We start from the raw sequence: 19,824 nt of genomic DNA, 5'->3' as shown, positions 1-19,824 counted from the left end.
ATCTGTGTCTCTATTTCTGCCCTGCAAACCAGTTCATACTGTCTTGAATACTGTAGCTTTGTAGTATAGTTTGAAGTTGGGGAGCCTGATTCCTCCAGCTCTGTTTTTCTTTCTCAAGATTGCGTTAGCTTTTTGGGGTCTTGTGTGTTTCCATGTGAATTGTAAATTTTTTTTTCTAATTCTGTGAAGAATGCCATTGGTAATTTGATAGGGATTGCATTGAATCTGTAGGTTGCTTTGAGTAGTATAGCCATTTCCACAATACTGAGTCTTCCAATCCAGGAACATTTTATATCTCTCCATCTGTTTATGCCATCTTTGATTTCTTTCATCAGTGTTTTATAGTTTTCTGAGTATACATCTTTCACCTCCTTAGATAGGTTTATTCCTAGGTATTTTATTCTTTTTGTTGTGATGGTAAATGGGATTGTTTCCTTAATTTCTCATATGATTTTTTGTTGTTAGTGTATAGGAATGCAAGAGATTTCTGTGCATTAATTTTGTATCCTGCAACCTTACCAAATTCATTGATTAGTTCTAGTAGTTTTCTGGTGGCATCGTTAGGATTTTCTGTGTATAGTATCATGTCATCTGCAAATAGTGACAGTTTTACTTCTTCTTTTCCAATCTGTATTCCTTTTATTTCTTTTTCTTCTATGATTGCCGTGGCTAGGATTTCCAAAACTATGTTAATTAAGAGTGGCGAGAGTGGACACCCTTGTCTTGTTCCTGATCTTAGTGGAAATGCTTTCAGTTTTTCACCAATGAGTATGATGTTTGCTGTGGGTTTGTCATATAAGGCCTTTATTATGTTGAGGTAGGTTCCCTCTATGCCCATTTTCTGGAGAGTTTTTATCATAAATAGGTGTTGAATTTTGTCAAAAGCTTTTTCTGCATCTATTGAGATGATCATATGGTTTTTATTCCTCAATTTGTTAATATGGTGTATCACATTGATTTGTGTATATTGAAGAATCCTTGCATCCCTGGGATAAATCCCACTTGATCACGGTGTATGATCCTTTTGATATGTTGTTGGATTCTGTTTGCTAGTATTTTGTTCAGGAATTTTGCATCTCTGTTCATCAGTGATATCGGTCTCCAATTTTCTTTTTTTTGTGGTATCTTTTTCTGGTTTTGGTATCAGAGTGATGGTGGCTTCGTAGAATGGATTTGGGAGTGTTCCTCCCTCTGCTATATTTTGGAAGAGTTTGAGAAGGATGGGTGTTAGCTCTTCTCTAAATGTTTGGTAGAATTTGTCTGTGAAGCCATCTGGTCCTGGACTTTTGTTTGTTGGAAGATTTTAAATTACAGTTTCAAGTGGGAGATTGGGATTGACATGTATACACTGATGTGTATAAAACGGATGACTAATAAGAAAAAATAAATAAACAACAACAACAAAAAATTACAGTTCCAATTTCATTGCTTGTGATAGGTCTGTTTATATTTTCTAATTCTTCCTGGTTCAGTCTTGGAAAATTGCACCTTTCCAAGAATTTGTCCATTTATTCGTGGTTGTCCATTTTATTGGCATATAGTTATTTGTAGTAGTCTCTTATAATCCTTTGTATTTCTGTGGTGTCGGTTGTGATTTCTCCTTTTTCATTCTCATTTTATTGATTTGCGTCCTCTCCCTTTTTTTCTTGATGAGTCTGGCTAATGGTTTATCAATTTTGCTTATCTTCTCAAAGAACCAGCTTTTAGTTTTATTTATCTTTGCTATCGTTTTCTTCGTTTCTATTTCATTTATTTCTGCTCTGATCTTTATGATTTCTTTCCTTCTACTGACTTCGGGTTTTCTTTGTTCTTCTTTCTCTAGTTGCTTTAGATGTAGGGTTAGATTGTTTATTTGCAATTTCTCTTGTTTCTTGAGGTGAGATTGAATTGCTATAAACTTCCCTCTTAGAACTGCTTTTGCTGCATCCCATAGGTTTTGGGTTGTCATGTTTTCATTGTCATTTGTTTCTATGTATCTTTTAATTTCTTTTATTTCTTCTGTGATCTCTTGGTTATTTAGTAGTGCACTGTTTAGCCTCCATGTATTTGTGGGGTTTTTTTTTTTTTTTTGGGCTGCATTGGGTCTTTGTTGCTGCATGCAGGCTTTCTCTAGTTGCAGCGAGCAGGGGCTACTCTTCGTTGCGGTATGCAGGCTTCTCATTGTGGTGGCTTCTCTTGTTGCGGAGCATGGGCAGTCTTAAGTAGTTGTGGCATGAGGGCTCAGTAGTTGTGGCTCGTGGGCTCTAGAGCACAGGCTCAGTAGTTGTGGCACACGGGTTTAATTGCTCCACGGCATGTGGGATCTTCCTGGACCAGGGCTCGAACCCGTGTCCCCTGCATTGGCGGGTGGATTGTTAACCACTGTGCCACCAGGAAGTCCCTGTATCTGTGTTTTTTACAGTTTTTTTTCCTGTAATTGATTTCCAATCTCATGGCATTGTGGTCAGAAAAGATGCTTGATACGATTTCAGTTTTCTTAAATTTTCCGAGGCTTGATTTGTGACCCAAGATGTGATCTATCCTGGAGAATATTCTGTGTGCACTTGAGAAGAAAGTGTATTCTGCCACTTTCAGGTGGAATGTTCTATAAATATCAATTAAATCTATCTGGTCTGTTGTGTCATTTAAAGCTTGTGTTTCGTTATTTATTTTCTGTTTGGATGATCTGTCCATTGGTATAAGTGGGGTGTTAAAGTCCCCTGCTATTATTGTGTTACTGTCAGTTTCCCTTTTCATGGTTGTTAGCATTTGCCTTATATATTGAGGTGCTCCTATGTTGGGTGCATAAACATTTATAATTGTTATATCTTCTTCTTGGATTGATCCCTTGATCATTATGTAGTGTCCTTCCTTATCTCTTGTAATAGTCTTTATTTTAAAGTCTATTTTATCTGATATGAGTATTGCTACTCCAGCTTTCTTTTGATTTCCATTTGCATGAAATATCTTTTTCCACCCCTTCATTTTCAGTCTGTATGTGTCCCTAGGTCTGAAGTGAGTCTCTTGTTGACAGCATATATATGGGTCTTGTTTTTGTATCCATTTGGCCAGTCTGTGTCTTTGAGGCATTTAATCCATGAAATTCAAAGTTATTATTGATATGTATATTCCTATTACCATTTTCCTAATTGTTTTGGGTTTGTTTTTGTGGGTCTTTTTCTTCTCTGTGTTTCCCACCTAGAGAAGTTTCTTTAGCATTTGTTGTAAAGCTGGTTTGGTGATGCTGAATTCTCTTAGCTTTTGCTTGTCTGAAAAGCTTTTGATTTCTCTGTAGGATCTGAATGAGATCCTTGCTGGGTAGAGTAATCTTGGTTGTAGGTTTTTCTCTTTCATCACTTTAAGTATATCCTGCCACTCCCTTCTGGCCTGCAGAGTTTCTGCTGAAAAGTCTGCTGATAACCATATGGGGTGTCTCTTGTATGTTATTTTTTGTTTTTCCCTTGCTGCTTTTAATATTTTTTCTTTGAATTTAATTTTTGTTAGTTTGATTAATATGTGTCTTGGTCTGTTTCTCCTGGGGTTTATCCTGGATGGGACTCTCCGTGCTTCCTGGACTTGGTGACTATTTCCTTTCCCATGTTATGGAAGTTTTCCACTATAATCTCTTCAGATATTTTCTCAGACCCTTTCTTTTTCTCTTCTTCTTCTGGGACCCCTATAATCTGAATGTTGGTGCGTGTAGTGTTGTCCCAGAGGTCTGTGAGATTGTCTTCAGTTCTTTTCATTCTTTTTTCTTTATTCTGCCCCTCGGCAGTTATTTCCACGATTATGTCTTCCAGCTCACTTATTCGTTCTTCTGCCTCAGTTATTCTGTTATTGATTCCTTCTACTGTATTTTTCATTTCAGTTATTGTGTTGTTCTTCTCTGTTTGTTCTTTAGTTCTTCCTGGTCTTTGTTAAACATTTCTTGTATTTTCTCAATCCGTGCTTCCATCCTATTTCCAAGATTCTGGATCATCTTTACTATAATTACTCTGAATTCTTTTTCAGGTAGATTGCCTATTTCCTCTTCATTTATTTGATCTTTTAGGCTTCTACCTTGATCATTCATCTGTGACATACTTTTTTGCTGTTTCCTTCTTTTTTTTTTTTTTTTTTTTTTGAGATGAGTGGATTGTGTTCCTGTCTTACTGGTTGTTTGGCTTGAGGCTCTCAGCACCGGAGTTTGTATGCTGTTGGGTAGAGTTGGGTCTTGGTGCTGAGATGGGGACCTCTGGGAGACCTCAGTCTGATGAATATTCCCTGGGGTCTGAGGTTCTCTGTTAGTCTGGTGGTTCAGACTCAGAGTTCCCACCACAGGAGCTTTGGCCTGACCCTGGCTCATGAACCAAGATCCTGCAAGCCACGCAGAGTGGCAAAAAAAGCGGGGCAGGGAGAATGATGACAAAGAAAAAAAATAAAATTAGACTAGGAAACTAGCAGATATGTTAGAAAGAATATAAAAATAAAAATATAGATGAAACAACAACCAGAAGGTAAAACAGAACCACAGTAGTAAGAAAGAAGAGGAGAGGAAAAAAAAAAGAGAGGTGGAGAAGGCCTTGGCTGTGGAGGGTGGGGCCTAAGCAGGGGTGGGGTTTGGGTGGTGGGCGGGACCTATGCTTAGGACTTATGCTTAGGGCTGGAAAAGGCCCTGGGGTGGGTGGGGGGGTGGGGCTTAGGCTCAAGGAACAGAAGGGGCTCAAAGGGTGGGGGACCCCACCTGGGAGCTCAGCAGGTCTCTGGGCTCAAGTGGGCAGGGCCATCCCAGAGGGCCCCCTCTCACCCACCTCTCCTGATCTCCCTGGCCTCCCTCCTATGCCCCCAGGACCCACGCGGCCCCGAGGGGGCCTCTGAGGGCATAGGACCCAGCCCGAGAGCCAGGCAGACTTCTCCTGCCGATTGGGCAGGGGATAGCATGCTCCCCCCTGATCCAAGCCCCCAAGGGTCCATCCAGGCGTGGGAAACCCTCCCCCGCCAGCCACCCCTCAGGAGCGCCGGTCCTATCCGGCCTCCACTTCTCCTCCCCTCTCAGTCCCCCCAGTCCTACCAGTTTGCTTGGGGTTTCCTCCCGTCACCTTGAGCGTGGAGGTCCCCCACCAGCATCCTGCAGGCACCCTAGTTTTGGGGAGACGCAGACTCCACATCTTCCCACACTGCCATCTTGACTCCGCCCCCCCCCCATGTGGCATTTTAGAATCCCCATACCTCCTGGAATTTCCATCATCCTTGGACTTTGTTGACACTGGGAAAGGGCCTTTATCTTTCCTGACCTTTTACTTAACCCAAGAGGGGAATCCCTACCAGAAAGGAAACCACAGTGCTTCCTTTGCCTGCTTCCTGCTTTGGAAGTCTGGCACGTCCTAAGCTTTTCTTTACGCACATGGTTACAACACAACTCTAAATTCTCTTTCTTAACCAAGAAACTCCTCCCACTGCTTTCTTTGGTGGTCTACCTCCCCACTCCCCCACCCCACAATAAGCAGATCAGACTGAGACAGAGGAGGACAAGTGGTTATTACACAGGCCAAAGACTAGCCCTTTTCTCAGCCTATGGCTAGGCTGCCTTAAACCTTGCTCAGAAATAGCTATTAGTTGTCTCTGAGCTAATGCCTGTGACAAGAACATGGATAATAGAAGCGCTTGTTGAGTGGTTAATTACCAGAGAGCACTGAGCCTATGTAGAGGTTTTGAGGCATTTAATTTCAGGCCCTTGAGGCAAGGGAGAGACTTTATCTCCAGAGGATTGTGGCCCTTCAGCATCAGTATTTAGATTCAGGAAGGTGGCACATTTCTTTTAATTTTTTTTCACATCACAGCTCTCCCTCACATTTGCGGACTTCATAATTCTGAAATCCCGTGTGGTCCTGCAAGATTCAGTAGTAATTGCTGTCTAAATAGCTGGACAGAGTACCACACTACCTACTAAATTGTTATGGAGGATTAGTTAATGCATGTGAATTGCTATGTAAACACGATACAAATGTAAGGTGACATTATTTGAAGGCAGAATGGTTGCCATTTTGTAAAGAAGCATAGTCTTGTAGTTTGAATTCTTTAAAGAGAAAGTATGTGTGTTTCCTCAGCAGTAAAGCACTTTTGATTCCCTCCATTGTATTTTAAGGACCTCTCACCCCTATCAGAGGGTGGCATTTGCCCCTCAGAGGGTGGCATTTTTGTAGAATCAGTATGTGAATTGAGCCATTTCTTTTTAGTTTGTGGTCTGTGAACTAGAACAGCAGTTTGGAGGGACTTACTGTCTAATCTTCAGTTGTGGGAATGAAGGCAATTATCCCACCAAGAAGGAGCTGTCTGACATATCCTGTAACTCTTGGGCTGTGTATGTCCCCTCTTGCTTGGATGTCTGCATTTTCAACTCAACTAAAGTCATGTTTTGCCTAGGGGTTCTATTAGTATGCCATTTGCTACCAACAAATACACCAAAAACACAGTTGCACTTGGAGCAACAGCTGAAGGCCTTCCAAAGGTTCTGTTTCTCTGAATGCCCTCATGAAGGAGGAACTCTGGTTTTATATACTTGATCCAAAATCCCTTTCTTGACATAAGTTAAATGAAATAACATGGGTAAGGCACCTGACACATAGGTGATCAGTTCAGTAGATTTTAGTCCCCTTCTCCTACCCTTTCTAGAAACTGCCAAATGGCTATGACAGAGTAAATAGGATCTTTCTAAATTTCATTCATTTAGCCCTAAGGTTGGCAGTATTAGCTGGACTTATTTTGGCACATTGTTGACCTTTTGACCTTCGTTGAAGAAGCCTGTGATTCACATGCCCCCATGCATAAGTAGACTTGCCTTTGGGTGTACAACTGTCTTCATTATCTTGATTGTGTTAGACTGGATGGTCTCCACTTTTATTGCTATGCTTCTAAAATTTGCAGGGGCTGTGGAGTGGGGTGTGGAGATAACAGAGTCATTTGTCTGAATCTGGCTCTCCTCAAGCAGCTTCTCTCTTGAGTTTCTCAGTGTTCCACCAAGGGAAAGAATCTAGTGATTCTCTAGAGGCTGGTTTCACATGTGTGTTTTACGAAGCAGTCTTTCAGATTTAATACCTTTCCTTGGTACAATTACATAGAACTCTGAACTCTTTAGATTCAGATCATCATTAGAGGAATGGAAGATTTGGATATGGTTTAAGAAGAGTAACTTTACAGTTATTTTGGAGGTGTCGTAGATACACAGGGAAAGCTTTTCCAAGCAGTACCTACCATTACAGATGAAGAGTGATAGATATTGTGGTAGAGAGAACTTTTTCCTAGGCAGTGTGCCTGGTGAAGATGAATGCTGAGTGAAAGTAAATGCAGAGTGCTCTTAGCATACAGGGAGTGTGTGCTTCAGGGGACCAGCAGGGGGACCAACATATCTGCTATGAGAAAGTTGGCTCCTTAAAGAAGGCATAGAATGGACCTAATGGGTTAGCTACAAGTGTGTACCATGTATCAGGCATGTGGGACTACACAAGGTATATATCATTCTAATTCTGTTGAGTTCAAGATCCAAACTAGTTGGGGGAAGAGGATAAAAAGCAAAAACAATGTGAATATGACAATATATGATTGAGTGTTAATTGTGTGACACAGTCTAAGTGTTGTAGGGCATTAGGGAAGAGGGTATCAGTGTTAACAATAGTGGTTAAAGGAGGCTTCATGGTTAAGGCTGCAAAGATAGGTACGATTTGGATACACTGAGTGTGTATGCTTTTGGAAGTCAGGGATTCATTTTTGCTTACATTTTACAGCAGAGCTTTGCAGTTTTGATGCTAAATAAATGCTTTGGTAACCCTGGGTAGGGAGTCAGGAGACCATGGTAGTGCTAGTCTTGGTCTTCCCCTCAAAGGACTGAATAACTTTATGGAATCATGAGTTTCCTCATTTGTAAAATGAAGTCTCTGGTAGCTCTGATATTTTTGATTATTTAATGCTTAAATGAAGCCTACAAGGGGAATGCTACCTCCTAGTGGAGAACCTATGGTACACATTGTCTAATAGGGTTTGCTTTTATCAGACTGTTGGCAAAACACACATCATCCTTCCAACTGTGGAAGAGAAAAGTAGACCAGAATAATGGCCTGCCTTCGTGAGATGTGTAATTTCACATTCTTACAGACACTTTGAACATTGAATCAGATGTTTTGAATAGCAGAACAACAGTCAGTGGGGGTATTGATAGAGGTTTTCTTATTAGCTTTTTGTACTGACTGATATAAAGTCTTGATGATACTTTTATTATTATTATTATTATTTATTTGGTTGCATTGGGTCTTAGTCGCAGCACGTGGGATCTTCGTTGTGACGCTCAGGCTTCTCTCTAGTTGTGTGCAGGCTCCAGAGTGGGTGGGCTCGGTGGTTGCAGCACGTGGGCTCTCTAGTTGTGGCGTGCAGGCTCAGTAGTTGTGGTGCACGGGCTTAGTTGCCCCACAGCATATGGGATCTTAGTTCCCCGACCAGGGATCGAACCCGCGTCCCCTGCATTGAAAGGCGCATTCTTAACCACTGGACCACCAGGGAAGCCCCTTGATGATACTCTTTGAATGCTTAGTCCTGGGCAAGCGAAGAGGGTCTACTTTAAAATACTTAGGATAATTTGTTTAAAAATTTTATTCTATTAGTTATAAAAATTAGAGTAATGCAGTATGAAACCTACGAAGTTTGACTGATAAACTGGACAACTTACCCAGATCCTTGTGGCCTACTATAGCTCATTCACTTCACTTTTGATCCAGATAAAACTTAGTCTAGTCGTCTGGTTTTCTTCACCAAATTTTTTGTTCCTACAGAATAAAATATAAACTCAGACTTGGATTGCAATTCTAGCTCAACCAAGCTCTGAGACCTTGGGCAAGTTATTTAACACTCTGAGCCTTAATTTCCTCATCTGAGAATTTTAGGAATAATAATATTCACCATATATAGGATTATGTTATGAGGATTAAGTGAGAGTATAAGATATAAAATACGGATCACATTCTGGGTATATAGTAATAGGTCTAATTCATTATATTACCTCTTCATCCTCATCCTCAATTTAGCTCCAGCCTAACTTTTGAGCCTTATATTTGCTATTACCCACCACTCACCCACAAGCACGCATGCATGCGCACACATGCACCTCTACCTACTTATAACTAGGCTACTCATGGCCTCCTAAGCAGGGCCTGCACTTTCTTCCCTACATGTTTTGGTTTGCAGCTTCCCCTCAGCCTTAAATATCTGTCTCTCCCATCTCTTAAAATCCTGTACACCTCATATGACCCAACTCCCCCACTTCCTGTTAAGCTTTCCTTTATTCTTCCAATTGTAATTAAGTTCGTGCTACTTTCTTTCCATTCCACTTTCAATGTGTACCTTTGTTGTAGAAGTTAATACATAGTGCTTTATATTATGGTTGTAGCTTTTTAGGTGAGCCTCTCCACGAGACTGTGAGCTTCTTAGGAGCAGAGATCATAATTTATCTTGGTGCCTAGCACATAATAAGCACTCAAAAAACATTGTTAGGGTATTAAAATGTTAAAAAACAAAACAGAAGACACTTTTTACATTTGTTTTGATTTCTAGGTTTAGATTAAATGTAGAAATATATTCATTATTTTTGTTATTTCCACTGAGTATCCATGATGTGTTAGATGGTTGAAATAGCAAGTTGGTTTTCAATATTGTTTTAGTCTTTTGGCAATTCTTTAAGTTCGCTAGATTTTAAACTAATATCAAGAATAAAGGTAGTTATCAGGCAGAGATGTTTTTTAGGGAAAGAGACCTTCATCCCACTCAAGAAGTCTGCAAATAATTTACTGAATTAAGGACAGGATTGAGTAGGGATTTCATTGAGAAAATGAAATCGACTTGGATGATATGTTATGAATAGAAGTATAGAGTCTAGAGTAGGTCCTATACTAGAAAAGGGGTTAGGAAATTGAATGATTAAGTAAACAGTGGCCCCGGTGCCATATGGAATACTATGTAGCAGTTAAGAAGTATGAGGTGAATCTATAAGCACTGAAGTTTTTGGAAAGATTTTATTAAATGAAAAGAAGGAAGCCTTAGAACAACATATACATTATGATCGCATTTATAAGTATGTTTTTAATTATATTTTCCTATGTACATTTATATACATACAAAGGCATAAATAGTGTGTTACCTTCTGACAGGGTCTAGAAAGATATCCACCAAGTTCATAACCACCTCTGGGAAGGAATGTGTGGATGTGGGAATCGAGGAGCTGTGAAGATGGGCCTTTTGTTTTTGTTTCCTTTGCTTCTGAATAATTTAAATTCTTTAGTAAGGGGCCATATTTATATGTTTCTTGTACAGCTAAAAAATAAATGAAACACCAGAAAGGAAAAGGATTGGGAACAGACTTGGGGGACTATATTCTACAAAGGCTATTCTCAGTACCAAATTTATTTTCATTCCATCCTCCTTTTTGGTGTTTTAGGCCTTTGGGCTATTGTCATTTAACCAAAAAAAGGGTGGGGAGTTAGAAGTAGTCTTCAAAGTAATTTTTAAGAATATTATTTTCAACTGGCAGAGAGAGGTACAGCCATAGTTTCACTTCCAGTTCCTTTTATAAGTTTCTATTTAAGGAACCTTAAAGCACTTATCTCTAAAGGTGTATCATGCTGTTGCCTTCATACTGTCTCATTCAAGAAACTTTGGAGGGGAAAGCATATACCAGGAGGGAAAATGTTAAGCAGCCTAAGGTTCAGCTTATTATATATGTCTAGTATCTTTTTCCTGGGGGAGTTTCTTTGCTCTGCACCTCTATATGAAATCAATTAGCAGATATGTATTGTAGGTTAATGACAAAACCTGGTGTTTGGGTATTCAGCTTAGAGTGTTAGCTCAGTGTATTAACTAGCCATTGTAAATCTTATACCCAGTTAGCTTTATTCTGTTCTGTAGCTAGCTGTCAGTCAAGCTATTACCTGTATCCGGCATTTTACAATTGTAAGAAAATGTACATCCAGTGAAAGAAAACTTAGGTGGCTCGTTACAAATCCATCACTATATTTTAGGTACCTTAGGACTCACCTGGTGGTGCAGTGATTAAGAATCCTCCTGCCAACACAGGGGACACAGGTTCGTGCCCTGGCCTGGGAAGATCCCACATGCCACAGAGCAACTAAGCCCGTGCGCCACAACTACTGAGCCTGAGCTCTAGGGCCCATGAGCCACAACTACTGAGCCTGCGTGCCACAACTACTGAAGCCCACGTGCCTAGAGCCCATGCTCTGCAACAAGAGAAGCGACCATAATGAGAAGCACGCACACCGCAATGAAGGGTAGCCCTTGCTCGCCGCAACTATAGAAAGCCTGCGCACAGCAATGAAGACCCAATGCAGCCAAAAATAAATAAATTAAAATAAATAAATAAATTAGGTACCTTAAATATAAACTCAATTTTTATATCCCTATCTTAACAGCAGTTTTTAGTTTTCTTTTATTTTAAATAACTGTGTCTTGTTCTTCACAGGTTCAATGAAGAATATAGTTTAGTGAAGAGAACACAAGAACACCCTCAAACTATTCCCATTCATCCCACATTAACTGCTATTAACATTTAACAGAGAAAAATAACAAGGAAGGTGAATTGGACAGAAGAGAAGAAAAAGTAGGGAGTTGTATAGAGAATGTATAGGGAGTAAAGAAGCAGATGTAGAAATATTTTTTGAAGAGTTCTCTGTGGAAAAAGTTTAAGAGCAACTGGTATATGAGTTTTAAGATCTTGAAAGCTCTGGTGTTATATCCCCATTTTAATACAAATCATAATCTAAGATTGACAAAAAAAAACAACTAGAATAATGAAATCCTCTCTCTGATCATATATGCCTTTAGTTACTAGATACTCTTGGAGGTTTCACAGTGGTCTGGGGTGAAAAAGGAAGACAGTTTATTTCTCATACCCTTCATTCGTTAGCACACAGCAATGTCCTTGGAGATTTATTTTGATAACTGGCTATGTAATTAAAAACAAAACACATGGGGATATATGTATTCATATAGCTGATTCACTTTGTTATACAGCAGAAACTAACACAACACTGTAAAGCAGTTATACTCCAATAAAGATGTTAAAAAAAAACAAAAAAAAAACACTCAGTGGGTTTTTTTTTTTTTTTTAAGCAGAGCTAGGATTCATCTGGGTTCTAGAGCTCTGTTACAAACCTTAAAGCTGTTGTGGGATTTAAATGAGCAAACCAGAATTCTCTAATTTTGCAGTTTGAGTTATTATCTTAATGTTATAGTTATATGTACTCTCTCATTCCTGTGCATTCCCTATTGGGAATTTGGTGTGTTTTCTTCTCAAAACCACATTTGACTAATACTATGACGCTCACACTTATGCTAATAATATTGCTCATTTCTTAGACAAAAGTGGAAAGGCAAAGTAAAATGCTTTATTAAAGTCAGAAATCTTGGAAAAATAATATATCTTATAGGTTACCGTATTATAGTACTACTAAGGAGGTTTTAATCAAAATTAAAGTATAAAAAAAGTCTGAGATGGAAACATATAGACAGTAGGGAAGGGAAGAAATCCAAATTTTAAAACGCGTTAGAACGATGACAGAAGAAATTTTACGTTTAGCAAAACTTTTAAAAAGACTCCTCTGTTATGTCGTGTTCTTGACTGTAGCAGTTTTTTCAGGGAGTGTGTTCATAATTCCTTTCTTTTCCAGATTGCAAAAGTTGAGAAGCTCAAACCTTTGGAGGTAGAGCTACGACGCCTAGAAGACCTTTCAGAATCTATTGTTAATGATTTTGCCTATATGAAGAAGCGAGAGGAAGAGATGCGTGATACCAATGGTGAGGGGAGGGAAGCTCTTGTTTCTCAGTACGTGCACCGTAAAGGAGATAGATCCCCAAACTTTAAATTCTGGTGTACCTTTTTCTCAGTTTTGCCAAAGGGGGTTGTGTGGAAGGATAATTGCTTACTTCGATGTTGTTGCTCTACAGGTAAATGAGCCTTGTTAGATTTTCAAGGGAATAGCAGTTTTTTCTGTGATAAACAGTTGACCATATTCTCAGTCTGCTTACAGTGTATCAAACTAATAGTACTAATCTTTGTAATTTTTAACACTTATATATAAGATAATGAAAATTTAAGAAAAAAACTTATCTGAAATCCTACTGTAAGGCCTAGGGGCAGAGTGAAGCTAATTAATTGCCTTTTCCCCCTGGCCGTTTAGCCTACTGAGCCTTGCTTCATTACATTTACACTGCTTTTGCTTTTTTTTTTTAGAGTCCACAAACACTCGGGTCCTGTACTTCAGCATCTTTTCAATGTTCTGCCTCATTGGTCTAGCCACCTGGCAGGTCTTCTACCTGCGTCGCTTCTTCAAGGCCAAGAAGTTGATTGAGTAATAAAGCCCAGTCTCCTCCCACCTTGTATCTTAGCCAGCAGAACATCGCTGGGATGTGCGTGGCCTAAGACATCCTACCAGCAGCACCATCAAGGCACGTTGGAGCTTTCTTGCTAGAACTGATGTCTTTTGGTGTGGGAGGACGTGGGTTACCACCTACACCCAATAAGTCAAAGAGGGACTTCTTTTTAACTTGGTAGGATTTGGACTGGTTTTGCAACAATAAGACTATTATTAGAGTCACCTATGACAAAAAATAGGGGTTACCTAGATAATGCCAAAGCCAGCATTTGTACTGGGTTTCCTCGTATGATCTGTTTGAACCATGTTTTCTTTCCTTCTCCCACTTGCTCACCAGCTTGGGCTTCCACTCTAGTTCTTTTACCAACATTTGTATGACCATGTTGAACTTGTTTCATTCTTATTGTCCTCTTTGGATTTCTGTGTGACAACACCATTAACTTTCTCTTGACCCTTAGCTGAAATGTTTAGGTAGCTTCTGGTGATACCCTTTCATAATTTTATGTCTCTTAAAAGTGTAGTGGATGTGACACCTCATAGAAATGAGCTTTGAACTGTAGATTACTCTTAAAGAAAATTTCATTTTAGAGAATTAAAATATTTGTGCTCAGCCTCTTGAACTTTTTTCTTTTTGTGTATTTATGTGTGTTTAGTTCTATGCAGTTTTATCACATGTATGGATGTGTGACCACCACCACAAGATGCAGAACCGTTTCATCACATGGATCCCTTGGGGTACCCTTTTGTAGCCACAGTCCCCTCCTTCCTTAACCCCAAGCCCCAACCTCTGGCACCACTAATCTGTTCTCCATCTCTCTAATTTTGTCATTTCAAGAATGTTATATAAATGGAATCACATAGTGTATAACCTTTTAAGATTGACTTTTTTCACTCAGCATAGTGCCCTTGAAATCCATCCAAGTTGTTGCATATATCACTAGTTTGTTCCTCTTTATTGCTCATTAGCATTTCATGGTGTGGATGTACCACAGTTTAACCAGTCACCCACTGAAGGACATCACTGTTGTTTTCAGTTTTGGGCCATTACTAATAAATCTGCTGTGAACATTCATGTACATGTTTTTATGTGAACATAAATTTTCATTTCTCTGGGATAAGTGCCCAAAAGAGCAATTGCTGGGTTATATGGTAAACACATGTTTATTTTTGTAAGAAACTGTCCTGCTCGTTTTTCAGAATGACTGTGTCATTTTACGTTCCCATTAGCAATGTATAACCAATCCAGTTTCTCCACATCCTCACCAGTATTTGCTTTTTTTAAAAAATTTTTTTAGTCATTCTGAGAGGCATGTGTAATGATATTCATTGTGGTTTTAATTTTCATTTTCCTATTAGTAAATGGTGTTGAACATCCTTTCATGTGTTTATTTGCCATCTGTATATCTTCCTGGTGAAATATCTGTTCCTTTGCCCATTTTATGATTAGATTGTGTGTTCTTTTTACTACTGAGGTGTTTTTTTTAATTGAAGTATAGTTAATTTATACTATTGAGTTTGAGGAGTCCTTATATATCCTAGATACAAGTCCTTTGTCAGTTATGTGGTTGCTTAAATTTTTAACATAACTTCTACAAAGGAAAAAAATAAGTAAAATTTACGAAGTCTTGTTACATGGCAAGTCACTGACTTAATTCCTGTTCTTATGTATTCCATCTAGACAATTAAGACATATGAAGTATTAAAAAGTAACACATCTGGAAGGATCATGAATCGAGTAAATACCTGAAAATGTATGTTATAAAAGCAAATCCAATAATCACTTTGGGAATATGAGGTGCCTAAAGGCCAATACTAAGGTAAATAAGAGAAAGTGTGGACACGAATGACCATGTTCATAAACAACAGTGAAAAATAACATCACTTGATATTTTCCCCACTTCTCCCAATAAAGTGGGTGGGAGTTTGTCCTTTCTGTAATCTCTTTTTTTTAACCTTGCTGACTGTTACAGGGCTTGTCCCATCGCAATGACAAGCATTACAGGACTTAGGGCTCTGCAGCTTGCAGTTAAGAAGCAGCGTGTTGGAATTAACAGAGAACGATGCTGTCATGACCTGGATAAAGTACAAAGGGGAAAGAGGGAGTGAGTTATGTTGTTAAACTCTCAGGCCGTTCTGTAAATGTTGCAGCTATTGTGAACCCAAAAGCCTTTTTTTCCCCCTCTTTTGACTCCCCGTATGCATTCCCCTGGTGTGGCATAAAAGTAGTTCTGTCATTAATTTGTGCAACATTGCCATCTGCTGTTAAGAATTGATAGATACTGTTTCTGAGAATCTGGCAGCCAAATCTCACCATAAGGGCAGCAGATGTTGAGAAAGTCTATCTGTGGTATTACATATACTAAACAACAGAGGATACATCCAAGCAGGGAAGAGAATAACCAAATTTGTGAGTTAAGATCCATCCTTGGACGTTTAAAGGTGAAATACTGTTCTGTACCATTAGCCTAACAAGAAACTCTTTCATATTTCTGACTGGTGCCTTTCCCCTTTTTAGAAACAATGAAAGCTACTCAGTTGGTTGTAGTCTTCTGTTCTGACAAAATGTCAAAGAAGAAGATAGGAGAGGAAAATACTTTATTTTGCTGATGTTTTGTTCCCACATGTGACTTTGTGAAACTGAAATTCTTTCCTGTCCTTTCCTTTTACTCATGCCAAGACTACAAACTTGGAATTTGTGCTTTTGGTTTAAAGTTCATTGATATCACAGTTTGATTTTATCTAAAAAGTAAAATTATTTGCCTTTGATAAAAGACTAGTGCAAGAGCAAATCAGCTTTAAAAACGAAGATATCTGCTTTCCTCCATTTTTGAACCTGTTATTCAACAAAGCCTGTAAATTATTGATGAAAGTGATAGTTTTAAGTAAGCTTTGTTATACCATTGTCATAAACCCCTGTCATAAGCTGTTTTTATGTTTGTTTAATGGAAAGAGGCATGTGGGATTTATGGATTTATACAGATTCACTTGTAAGTGTTGGATTGGGGATTTTTGTGTAAATTTTCTCAAATAAAGGCTAGCAGAAACTATTTTAGGTGTATTTTTCTGTTACTCTTGAGTATCTCTTTGTCTGGATTGGCAATAATTCCTCCATATTCCTCAGTATTAAAGTGTGGGAAATTATATGTGACGAATTAGAGAAAAAATGTTTGTAATTTACTCCAGATGGTGAGCTAGTAAAAGTTTATTATACTTTATATATAGATGTATAAACTGTATATAAGACGTATATTAAAATAATAATAATTATACATGTTCAGAAAGACCAAATAGGGTTCTGTAAGCCAGGAATTCTCTGTAGCTTCTCTGTTTTAGAAACTGCTACTGGAATTATTCCTACAGAGGGTCTTCTCCCTTTCCCTCCTTTCTTAGAATACCCCTCCCAATTTAGAAACCCCCAGGACTTGCTTTTTTGACCCATCACATCTATGCAAAACCCCACTCCAGCAGGTAAAGGCCATTTTCTCCGTTCCTTTTACTTGGCAGTTGAATCTTTTCCATAAAGCTTCTTTTTTTTTAATTTTTAATTTAATTTTTATTTTTGGCTGCGTTGGGTCTTCGTTGCTGCGTGCGGGCTTTCTCTAGTTGTGGCGAGAGGGGGCTACTCTTGGTTGCGGTGCGCGGGCTTCTCATTGCGGTGGCTTCTCTTGTTGCGGAGCATAGGCTCTAGGCACGCGGGCTTCCGTAGTTGCGGCACACAGTCTCAGTAGTTGTGGCTTGCGGGCTCTAGAGCGCAGGCTCAGTAGTTGTGGCACACGGACTTAGTTGCTCTGCGGCATGTGGGATCTTCCCAGACCAGGTCTCGAACCCGTGTGCCCTGCATTGGCAGGCAGTTTCTTAACCACTGCACCACCAGGGAAGCCCCATAAAGCTTCTTTTTAAGAGTCAACCTGAAGTGCTTTACACATTGACTAGCTGGCCTCTTATTTACCCTCTACCTCCATTTCCCCAAAAAACAGTTAATAAATTATGTCAATGAATCTGTAGTTTATAAAGTAGTGGTTCCCAACATTTAAGTGTAAATACTTTAACATCAAAAATGTCTTATTTCTTACTGATATTTTATAGAACATAAATAATGAATGAATTCAGCAAAATGTGTAAGTGAATTTAAATTTAATTGTCTCAACAGTATATATGTTAAATGGTTGTACATGTTCTACAAATTATTAGCTATTCAGTCTGCTACAATGATATCTCATATAGCATGAGCCCCATGAATAATATGAATTTTTCTAGTACCACATTTAAAAAGTAAAAAAAACAGTTGAAATTTATTTTCTTTTATTTTTAAAATAATTTTTATTGGAGTATAGTTGATTTACAATGTTGTGTTTTTCTGCTGTACAACAAAGTGAATCAGTTATACCCATACATATATCCATTCTTTTTTAGCTGCTTTTCCCATATAGATCATTACAGGGTATTGAGTAGAGTTCCTTGTGCTATACAGTAGGTTCTCATTAGTTATATATTGATATTTTATATATAGTAGTGTGTACATGTCAATCCCAATCTCCCAATTTATCCCTTTCCCCCTTGGTAACCATAAGTTTGTTTTCTACATCTGTGACTCTATTTCCGTCTTGTAAATAAGTTCGTTTGTACCATTTTTTTAGATTCCACATATAAGTGATATCATATATTTATCTTTCTCTGTCTGACTTACTTCACTCAGTATGACAATCTCGGGACTTCCCTGGTGGTCCAGTGGGTAAGACTCTGTGCTCCCAATGCAGGGGGCCTGGGTTCGATCCCTGGTCAGGGAACTAGATCCCACATGCATGCTGCAACTAAGAGTCCACGTGCCACAACTAAGAAGCCTGCATGCCGCAACTAAGACCTGGCACGGCATGCATGCATAAATAAATAAATATTTTTTAAAAGTACGACAATCTCTAGGTCCATCCATGTCACTGCAAATGGCATTATTTCGTCCTTTTTGATGGCTGAGTAATATTCCATTGTATATATGTACCACATCTTCTTCATCCATTCATCTGTTAATGGACATTTAGGTTGCTTCCATGTCCTGGTTATTGTAAATATTGTGAAATTAATAATACATTAAGTCTAATATATCCAAAATAGAATGTCAACATAAAATTCAATATAAAAATGTAAAAATGACTGAGATATCTAACAGTCTTTGTTCCATATAAAGTCTTTGAAATCTGGTGTGCATTTTACGGCTACAACACGTCTTACTTCAGACTAGCCACAATTCAAGTGCTCAGTAGTTTCGTGTAGCTAGTGGCTACCACATTGGACAGTAAAGCTATAGACTTTGCTAAGTACTTTGGTAGTTTCTTTAATATTACCGGTAACTCTGTGGCCTCTGGGAATCATCCATTCACAAGTGAGAACTTCTGCTATATAGCATCCTAACTATTCACTTGTTAAAATATAAAATGGAAATACTGTTTTTTACCAGAAGCACTTTAAAATCAGTTATACCTTTAAAATGGTGAGTATTTCTGGACTTACTTAAGAATATTCAAAAGTCAGATATTTAGTTTCATTTATATCTAGTACAATGAAGTGCTGAACTTGAGTTTCTGTTTTATATTCTCTAAGATGGAACAGGACATTTGTTAAGCTTTTTATCTATGCATTATAACTAGAACATAATATCAGGCTAACCAAATTATAGAAAACTGTCTAGTTCCATATTGCAAAGATGCCAGAAAAGTGAATTTTTAAGCTTTGGCTGAAACCTACTCAGCTCCTCTGAATGAAAGTCAGCACTTCTAGCTATATGTAATTGTTTTTTCCATTCAACTCAAAAATCATTTATTGATCATCTGTTCTATTTAATGTGCTGAACTAAACTCTGGAGTAGACCCAGATAAATAAGAAGCAATACCTATCCTCACTCAAAGTGCCTTCTGATTAATAGGAGGAGGTAGATGGAATGTCCTCTCTCCAGCATGATCTCCGTACTTTCTTTAGCCACCACTGACTTAACATTTTGGATATTCCTTCAGGAAGCCTTCACTAACCCAGCTAGTTTGGCTTGGAAGGGTGCCCCTCCTAAATACCTTTCTAGAAGATTGTACTTTCCTTTTTAATAGCACTTATATACGGTTGTAATTGCCTGTTTATTTGTCTGTTACATGGATTGTAAGCTCCAGGAGAGTAGGAACCATGTTTATTTTGTTCTCTTGTAACCCAGCACCTGACACAAGTTCGTACTCAGTGTTTGTTGGATGAATGAATTGGAAGTTGAAAACTATCTGTACAATCTAAGAACCCCGGAATGAAACCAACAAAAAATTTAACAGGGGTTATCAGTCAGTCAGTCTTGCATTTTGGTTTAAAAACTGTTATATATGTATGAAATAATAACGACCTAATATTCTTTCAACAAATAATTTTTAGGCCTGTAATGTCAAGCACTTTTCTAGGCACTGATGATACA

General features: G+C 38.5%; 1 protein-coding gene across 1 annotated transcript in view; it reads left to right on the top strand.

Annotated features, from left to right (window-relative positions):
- Positions 1-13,991, top strand: part of TMED10 (transmembrane p24 trafficking protein 10) — a 40,910-nt gene extending 26,919 nt beyond the window's left edge. The window contains exons 4-5 of the mRNA XM_079700433.1: positions 12,681-12,807; positions 13,244-13,991. Coding sequence (XP_079556559.1) covers positions 12,681-12,807; positions 13,244-13,365 — 249 coding nt within the window. The 3' untranslated portion in view covers positions 13,366-13,991. The remainder of the gene's footprint in view (positions 1-12,680; positions 12,808-13,243) is intronic.
- The last annotated feature ends 5,833 nt before the right edge of the window (positions 13,992-19,824 follow it).

Source organism: Hyperoodon ampullatus (genome assembly GCF_949752795.1).
Source record: "Hyperoodon ampullatus genome assembly, chromosome: 3".
Lineage (NCBI taxonomy): Eukaryota > Metazoa > Chordata > Mammalia > Artiodactyla > Ziphiidae > Hyperoodon > Hyperoodon ampullatus.
This window is presented reverse-complemented; position numbering and strand designations above follow the sequence as displayed.